Here is a 9,699-nt window from a genome sequence, read left to right on the forward strand (position 1 = left end):
GTCTACTACAGTCTACTACACACTCTACTACACACTCTACTACACTCTACTACACACTCTACTACACACTCTACTACACACTCTACTACACACTCTACTACACACTACTACACACTCTACTACACTCTACTACTCACTCTATAACACACTCTATAACACAGTCTACTACACACTTTACTACACTATAACACAGTTATTACACACTCTATAACACACTCTACTACACTATAACACAGTTATTACACACTCTACTACACGCTCTACTACACACCCTACTACACACCCTACTACACACTCTACTACACACTCTACTACACACTCTATAACACAGTCTACTACACGCTCTACTACACGCTCTACTACACACTCTACTACACAGTCTACTACACGCTCTACTACACGCTCTACTACACACTCTATTGCACACCAACATTACTCCTATGAACAGTCACTGAGGGCACCACAGACCACACTTCACCCCCAGTGCTAGTGAGGAGATTTAAATCATGTTCTATGGATCAAGATTGAATCTATCGATAGGTTATCGATGTTATTGATATGTTATCGACAGGTTATCTATGTCATTGATATGTCATTGATATGTCATTGATATGTCATTGATATGTCATTTATAGCTTATTGATAGCTTATTGATAGGTTATTTATAGCTTATTGATAGCTTATTGATAGGTTATTGATAGCTTATTGATAGCTTATTGATAGCTTATTGATATGTTATTGATCTGTTATTGATAGGTTATTGATAGGCTACTCATTCTTTAAAAACTCCATCAAAAAGAACCACACATTACCTACTTGTATTCTATTTGTAGCAGCCCAGATGTGCTGAAAGACAAATTAGAATGAATTACTATGCCCCAATGGGATTGGCCCTGTGGCTAATTGAATGGCTAATTGATCAACGAGCACTAAAGCCCAGCCTCCCTCCCTCCACCCTCTCCCTAGCAAATGTTCCAACAGAAGACGCTAGTGTGTTTGATTCTGATCAGGAAGCTGACAGGCCAATCTCAGAGCCCGACACGCCTGCCAATCACCTACCAGCACCGAACAGGAAGTGGGCGAGCACAAGAGCAGGAAGTCCCTCCCCTTTAATGGTTAGAAGGAGTTCTCCCTTTCCCTCCTCCTCTCTCACTTGTATCTTTCATGATCTCTCATCTTGTCCCGTAGTTCAGGTCAGTCTGCAGTGAGATTCATTATTGGAGCTTCTGGATGTGATTTGATTGATAGTGATGACTTATAATTGAAGGAAGCTTACCAAAATGAATCTACCATACCGCCTACTGATCTTTCTCCAACGGGCACCTGAGGCAGGAAGTTACCCAGGCTTCTCTAGGCTTCACATACGTTCATATTTTTAGAACATGTCTTCATGCCAGTTGGTGCCAGTTGGAAAATGTGCTTGCTTTTCTTTAGAAAATGTGTTGGATTGATTCATCTTTCACAAGTTACTGTCTAGAAGTGTTATTTTGACTCATTTTTAGCACTGATGAGGTAGAGATGGAGATTAAAACAGAAATGAAACAATTTGTTTTCAGATAAGATTGTTTTTGGCGCCCTCTGCTGTTCATTCTCCTAACCAGACCCTGTCCTCTGCTGTTCATTCTCCTAACCAGACCCTGTTCCTCTGCTGTTCATTCTCCTAACCAGACCCTGTCCTCTGCTGTTCATTCTCCTAACCAGACCCTGTCCTCTGCTGTTCATTCTCCTAACCAGACCCTGTCCTCTGCTGTTCATTCTCCTAACCAGACCCTGTCCTCTGCTGTTCATTCTCCTAACCAGACCCTGTCCTCTGCTGTTCATTCTCCTAACCAGACCCTGTCCTCTGCTGTTCATTCTCCTAACCAGACCCTGTCCTCTGCTGTTCATTCTCCTAACCAGACCCTGTCCTCTGCTGTTCATTCTCCTAACCAGACCCTGTCCTCTGCTGTTCATTCTCCTAACCAGACCCTGTCCTCTTCTCCTCAGCAGTGAAACCAGGCTCAGTGTCAGACCCTGCCAAACACCAGAGCCCCCACCGCCACAACTCTGAGGACAACGGCTCCAAACCCAAGGACCAAACCCCCAACCCTGACAGAGACAAGGGACCGGGGAGAAAGTCTTCCCAATCTGGAGAAGAGGCCGACAAAGACTTTATTTTTATATGAGAAACTAAACTCTCAATGAATGACAGGTGCATGGTACCTGCCTGTCATCTCAATATATCTGATATCAGGAATCAGAAAGCAAAGACCCTATGTCTAAAGAAGACTGTCGGGCAGAGTAACCCCTGTGAAGTGTTTTACTTTGATAGTACACTTTCACTAATCTCAGTAATACCAAGATAAATACGGCTAAAGCACTGTTATGATGATGCACTGTTGTGTGTTAAGTCACTGTGGAAAATAAACAGCACCTTTTCTGAAGGGGGAAGGAGAGGGACATCCCTTTACATGACTCCGATATCTCATGGCTTGGACATGTGTGTACTATGTCATCATGGTTTGGACATGTGTGGACTATGTCATCATGGTTTGGCCATGTGTGGACTATGTCATCATGGTTTGGACATGTGTGTACTATGTCATCATGGTTTGGACATGTGTGGACTATGTCATCATGGTTTGGCCATGTGTGGACTATGTCATCATGGTTTGGACATGTGTGTACTATGTCATCATGGTGTGGACTATGTCATCATGGTTTGGACATGTGTGGACTATGTCATCATGGTTTGGACATGTGTGGACTATGTCATCATGGTTTGGACATGTGTGGACTATGTCATCATGGTTTGGAAATGTGTGTACTATGTCATCATGGTTTGGACATGTGTGTACTATGTCATCATGGTTTGGATGTGTGTGTACTATGTCATCATGGTTTGGACATGTGTGTACTATGTCATCATGGTTTGGCCATGTGTGTACTATGTCATCATGGTTTGGACATGTGTGTACTATGTCATCATAGCTTTGTGTGTCGGTCATCCCCTGTGCTTGTATTGGGAACTGAACTGGTGTACTGTCAGGCCAGTAAAAGCTAGCCTGGAATCCACACTGAATATGGCACTGTTTTACTATTCAGATTGGTATCCATGCTAAGTGAAAGCTGGACATGGATGGAACTCCAGCTCAAGGCTTTTCTGCAGTCGTGGTCAATTGGCTACTAATTCAGGACCTGACTGCTTCATGTGGACAGACGGACGTTTTCAAACCTGTCCAGCAATTCAGGAAGTAAACTGAAATTCCATTTCCATTTCTCTTCACTGCTTTTCAATCAGAAAAATGTTTAATTGGAATTTGGCTTAGTTTCTGGATTGACTGGAATTGAAATGGAATTGACCCCAACCCTGCTGTCCAGTCAGTCAGGGCCAGACAACTAGAGGTCATGTCCTGGCCTCGGCACCTTTTGGTCTTTCAATCGGTCTTCGTTTGCTGCCTCGCCGCCAGTAGTTTATTTTCTTCATCATGGCTTGGCCTGAAGGATTGGCTTACTGAGTCAGAACATAGTGATGTCACGGACTGAGTTGAATGCTGTGAATACATCACATTCCATGAACCTGTCCACCTGGGCCATGTTCAGTAGGCAGAAAACGGAACAAAACTGACTGAAACAGGGAGGTAAATTACCTGAACTTGTCCAATAAGAAACACTTGTTTTAGTTTATTACGCTCTCTACTGAACTAGGACCCTGAGGGGTATTCTACGAAGCAGGTAGCAAGGTAACTTTGGTAAACTATGAGTTCAACTCGGGATAACAGGTCAAAGCGGCTCACCTTTTAGCCAGGTGAATTTCTATGGCAACGAATCCTCCAGAACGAACCCGCTCCGGGGAAGGCTAACTCCACTTCCCTTGAATCAAATGATCAATCAAATCAGATTCCCTCACTCTCGCAAAGACTGCGTCATCCCCTTCATTTGAGGAAGACGACTGATTTGAAATATATAAAAAATTCTGTGTTAAAAAATAGTAATGTTAAAATATATAACATTTCACATTTAGTAATGACAGAATGCATTCTAAACTTCACCCACAGTAGCACTTCTGTATGATTCATAATATTATTTTATTGATAGGAGTGGGGGGGGGGGGGGCTGTGGTTGTTGTGCATTGATAAACACACCACAGACAAGTAATAAAATAAAGACGAATTCATGATAAGTAATAAAATAAAGACAAATTCATGATAAGTAATAAAATAAAGACGCCACTTCTAAAAGCCAATTTCACACCACAGCTGCTGAATTTCCAAAATAACTTTTCTTTTCTCTTGATTTCTGCACCAATGAAAATGTTGCACTGAGTCGCCCATGGATTGACGTTTCAGCATTGTCACAATGAAGAGTTCGCCGTTCGACTAGCCATGTGCAGTTACAAGCCTTCTAGAGTTAGCGGCAGGCGTACAAGCAATATCCACCGTCGTTAGGTACACATGAAGCCTGAACTGGGATGTGAAGCTAACTGAAGCTGGTTAGCTTCAGAAGACCCTGAGTAGATCTAGCATGCTTCGTAGGATGACCCCTCTGGTTAACTGTGTTGGTTGGTTTGCATTTCTCTGTCTTGTATTTTATTCTTTCTGTTTGGGGATAAAGAGCAGCTGTCTGTCTTCTGTTTGGTTCTATGAAACAATAAAACCATGGAACGACGTGTTAAAATAATCAGTAAGAGTTCAATAAGAGAGGGAGTCCATCTCTCAGACAGGCAGAGGGATTACTGCTGAAATGGTGTGTCTGATATGCATGTGTGATGTACTGTATGTGTAGTATAATACTGTATGTTAAGTTACATACATGTAATATAATACTGTATGTTAAGTTACATACATGTAATGTAATACTGTATGTTAAGTTACATACATGTAATATAATACTGTATGTTAGGTTACATGTATTACAATACTGTATGTTAAGTTACATACATGTAATATAATACTGTATGTTAAGTTACATACATGTAATGTAATACTGTATGTTAAGTTACATACATGTAATATAATACTGTATGTTAAGTTACATACATGTAATATAATACTGTATGTTAAGTTACATACATGTAATATAATACTGTATGTTAGGTTACATGTATTACAATACTGTATGTTAAGTTACATACATGTAATATAATACTGTATGTTAGGTTACATGTATTACAATACTGTATGTTAAGTTACATACATGTAATATAATACTGTATGTTAAGATACATACATGTATTATAATACTGTATGTTAAGATACATGTAATATATCCACACACGTATGTGTACACATCCTATACTACTATGGTACTACTAAGCACACTACTAAAATAGGTTTATATAATTATGTAATTTATTGAAATAAAAACAGTGTTCGGTTATGTGTTTATCCCTTTTCTTGTCCTTATTGTAAATGTACATTGTGTTAATACTGAGGAAATCAATTTGTCGATTTCATTGTTTTCTTCTTATTCTTTAAACAATTAATTAGTTGGATTATTTTATTTTTATGACAAGAAACAAACAGAAACATTGATATATTTGCCTGATCATTTCTGAAAAGCAAAAAAAAAGGAAAGTTAATTGAACAGAGAAATTGCCTCCATGTTGTTATGCTGTATGCTTTATTTTGTTACGGACAACACTCCTTAACATGTTTCACTAAATCACACATGTCCTTCCTTATGTGAATATTTATACCAATTAAAATAATTGTACAGATTGAACACGTCTAAATGAGATTTGTACAGATCTTTGATGACACATTGATCGTTGAATCAGTGTTGAATGAATGGGGTTACATTACTTTAAGCTTCTTCTATGTGCTCTGCCTGTTGACAAGGATGCCAAGTCTAGCAAGCCGATGCTGGCATCCTTCCTCTGCATTACCGTGATGCAGCACAATAGAGTTCCCATACATTGCGGTTCTCATCGTCTCGGAGTGAACCCTGAGAAGTCTCTCTGTCCAGCCATCTGCTCTTCTTTTGTTTGAGCTTGTTGTGGCTTCTCATTCTGTCTTCTTTCCAAATGTGCTCACAGTCTCCAGGAAACTCATGAAAGTGGGAGCGGTTGTCCTCCATTCTTCTTAAAGCTTGTCCCAACTCAGGTCTCTGAGAGCAGAAGGAGTGGTCTGTCACAGCAAGGAGTTCAATTCAAATGGCTTGACATGCTTTGGAACTTATTTGGTGACCTCAGGAGCCAGACTGGGGTGACCAGGGAGCCAGACTGGGGTGACCAGGGAGCCAGACTGGGGTGACCAGGGGAGCCAGACTGGGGTGACCAGGGGAGCCAGACTGGGGTGACCAGGGGAGCCAGACTGGGGTGACCAGGGGAGCCAGACTGGGGTGACCAGGGGAGTCAGACTGGGGTGACCAGGGGGAGTCAGACTGGGGTGACCAGGGGAGCCAGACTGGGGTGACCAGGGAGCCAGACTGGGGTGACCAGGGGAGCCAGACTGGGGTGACCAGGGGAGCCAGACTGGGGTGACCAGGGGAGCCAGACTGGGGTGACCAGGGGAGTCAGACTGGGGTGACCAGGGGGAGTCAGACTGGGGTGACCAGGGGGAGTCAGACTGGGGTGACCAGGGGAGCCAGACTGGGGTGACCAGGGAGAGTCAGACTGGGGTGACCAGGGGGAGTCAGACTGGGGTGACCAGGGGGAGTCAGACTGGGGTGACCAGGGGGAGTCAGACTGGGGTGACCAGGGGAGCCAGACTGGGGTGACCAGGGAGCCAGACTGGGGTGACCGGGGGAGCCAGACTGGGGTGACCGGGGGAGTCAGACTGGGGTGACCGGGGGAGCCAGACTGGGGTGACCGGGGAGCCAGACTGGGGTGACCGGGGGAGCCAGACTGGGGTGACCGGGGGAGTCAGACTGGGGTGACCGGGGGAGCCAGACTGGGGTGACCGGGGGAGCCAGACTGGGGTGACCGGGGGAGCCAGACTGGGGTGACCGGGGGAGCCAGACTGGGGTGACCGGGGGAGCCAGACTGGGGTGACCGGGGGAGCCAGACTGGGGACGTCCATCACAGCCTTTGGTAGCATGTGGAATCGTCCTAGTACAACCTTCTCCACAACCTTCTCCATTGGGACCAGTAACTAACTTCTCGGACCAGTAACTAACTTCTCCATTGGGACCAGTAACTAACTTCTCCATTGGGACCAGTAACTAACTTCTCCATTGGGACCAGTAACAAACTTCTACATTGGGACCAGTAACTAACTTCTCCATTGGGACCAGTAACTAACTTCTCCATTGGGACCAGTAACTAACTTCTCCATTGGGACCAGTAACTAACTTCTCCATTGGGACCAGTAACTAACCTCTCCATTGGGACCAGTAACTAACTTCTCCATTGGGACCAGTAACTAACTTCTCCATTGGGACCAGTAACTAACTTCTCCATTGGGACCAGTAACTAACTTCTCCATTGGGACCAGTAACTAACTTCTCCATTGGGACCAGTAACGATGCGAGTATTATGTGATGTTTTCAGTCTGCACCTAGAAGAATGGGAGGGAACCACGTCATGAGGTTAATAGTGATTGTCATGGCAGACATTGGCTGAATATAACGTTTTAATATCTTCGGCTGTGAGTGATGGGGGAAAGAAAAGGCCTCTAAGACAGTTACTTGAATAATTCAATGGATGTTTTGTTTACAAAGTTGATTACTTTTTTATTCCAAATTGTATTCCCTCCCACTAAGGCCAACTTTGAATCGTTGATGTGCAAGGCTTGCTGTGTGCAGTAGCCTGGGGACGAGGTTATGCTGCATTCATAAATGGGAAGGTGGACATTTCCAGTTGTGAAGTAGTCAATACGAGTTGGATGCATTCACATGCAGAGGTCCCGGGTTGGAGCCAGGTATGTGCCAAATCGGGGTAAAGTGGTACTCCCTAAGCAAGCAGCGTGACGTCCTCTAAAGTGGTGCCGTGACCCGGATCTACAGCGCAACGCCGGGGTCGCTGTTAAGTAAGTTTGAGGGGTGAATGTAGCACTTGGAGTTTATTTTAGATTTTTACAGGGACAGTGAACGTTAATCAACGTTTCAGTAAAAGTGACAGTTTTAGCCAGCCGGCTAATTTTCAACCGCAGTCTCTGGGCAGGTTATTAAAAACAATTACAATAACAATCCAGACAAACAATGAGCAGTGAGCACTTGCAGAGCAAGATAGGACAGGCAACAGTAAGACAGACAGGCAGACAAACATGCAGACAGACAGATGCGGACAGACAGACCTATAGACAGGCAGGCAGAGCAATAGAACAACAAGTAAAAGCAACAAACACCTCACAAGCTGCAGACAACTGATAACATGGAAAGCTACAATACACAGCTAAGTTTTATTCTTGATCTGAAAATGTGGTCGGAGGCGCCGTATGGATGGTGTGACGCAATTGAGGTGCCTCCAGAAGCACGCAGAGGCCAAACGGAGCTCTGTACCGCATCGTGACCGGTAGAGGCGCTTGAGGGAGGATAGTTACATGTAAACTCAGCAAAAAAAGAAACAGCCCTTTTTCAGGACCCTGTCTTTGAAAGATAATTCGTAAAATTCCAAATAATTTCACAGATCTTCATTGTAAAGGGTTTAAACACTGTTTCCCATGCTTGTTCAATGAACCATAAACAATTAATGAACATGCACCTGTGGAACGGTCGTTAAGACACTAACAGCTTACAGACGGTAGTCAATTAAGGTCACAGTTATGAAGACTTAAGACACTAAAGAGGCCTTTCTACTGACTCTGAAAAACACCAAAAGAAAAATGCCCAGGGTCCCTGCTCATCTGCGTGAACGTGCCTTAGGCATGTTGCAAGGAGGCATGAGGACTGCAGATGTGGCTAGGGCAATAAATTGCAATGTCCGTACTGTGAGACGCCTAAGACAGCGCTACAGGGAGACAGGACAGACAGCTGATCGTCCTCGCCGTGGCAGATCACATGTAACAACACCTGCACAGGATCACACCTGCAGGACAGGTACAGGACGACAACAACAACTGCCCGAGTTACACCAGGAACGCACAATCCCTCCATCAGTGCTCAGACTGTCCGCAATAGGCTGAGAGAGGTTGGACTGAGGGCTTGTAGGCCTGTTGTAAGGCAGGTTCTCACCAGACATCACCGGCAACAACGTCGCCTATGGGCACAAACCCACCGTCGCTGGACCAGACAGGACTGGCAAAAAGTGCTCTTCACTGACGAGTCGCGGTTTTGTCTCACCAGGGGTGATGGTCAGATTCGCATTTATCGACAAAGGAATGAGCGTTACACCGGGGCCTGTACTCTGGAGCGGGATCGATTTGGAGGTGGAGGGTCCGTCATGGTCTGGGGCGGTGTGTCACAGCATCATCGGACTGAGCTTGTTGTCATTGCAGGCAATCTCAACGCTGTGCGTTACAGGGAAGACATCCTCCTCCCTCATGTGGTGCCCTTCCTGCAGGCTCATCCTGACATGACCCTCCAGCATGACAATGCCACCAGCCATACTGCTCGTTCTGTGCGTGATTTCCTGCAAGACAGGAATGTCAGTGTTCTGCCAAGGCCAGTGAAGAGCCCGGATCTCAATCCCATTGAGCACGTCTGGGACCTGTTGGATCGGAGGGTGAGGGCTAGGGCCATTCCCCCCAGAAATGTCCGGGAACTTGCAGGTGCCTTGGTGGAAGAGTGGGGTAACATCTCACAGCAAGAACTGGCAAATCTGGTGCAGTCCATGAGGAG

The 9,699-nt window shown here is 44.9% G+C and overlaps 1 protein-coding gene across 2 annotated transcripts in view; it reads left to right on the top strand.

Moving 5' to 3' along the window:
- LOC115183922 (F-actin-uncapping protein LRRC16A) overlaps positions 1–5,703 on the top strand; it is a gene marked incomplete at its 5' end in the record, with an annotated part of 152,199 nt that extends 146,496 nt beyond the window's left edge. For both annotated transcript variants that reach the window (XM_029744898.1, XM_029744899.1), the window contains 1 exon segment: positions 1,987–5,703. In XM_029744898.1, coding sequence (XP_029600758.1) covers positions 1,987–2,165 — 179 coding nt within the window.
- Between the last annotated feature and the right edge of the window lie 3,996 nt (positions 5,704–9,699).

This window comes from Salmo trutta, unplaced genomic scaffold, assembly GCF_901001165.1.
Source record: "Salmo trutta unplaced genomic scaffold, fSalTru1.1, whole genome shotgun sequence".
Lineage (NCBI taxonomy): Eukaryota > Metazoa > Chordata > Actinopteri > Salmoniformes > Salmonidae > Salmo > Salmo trutta.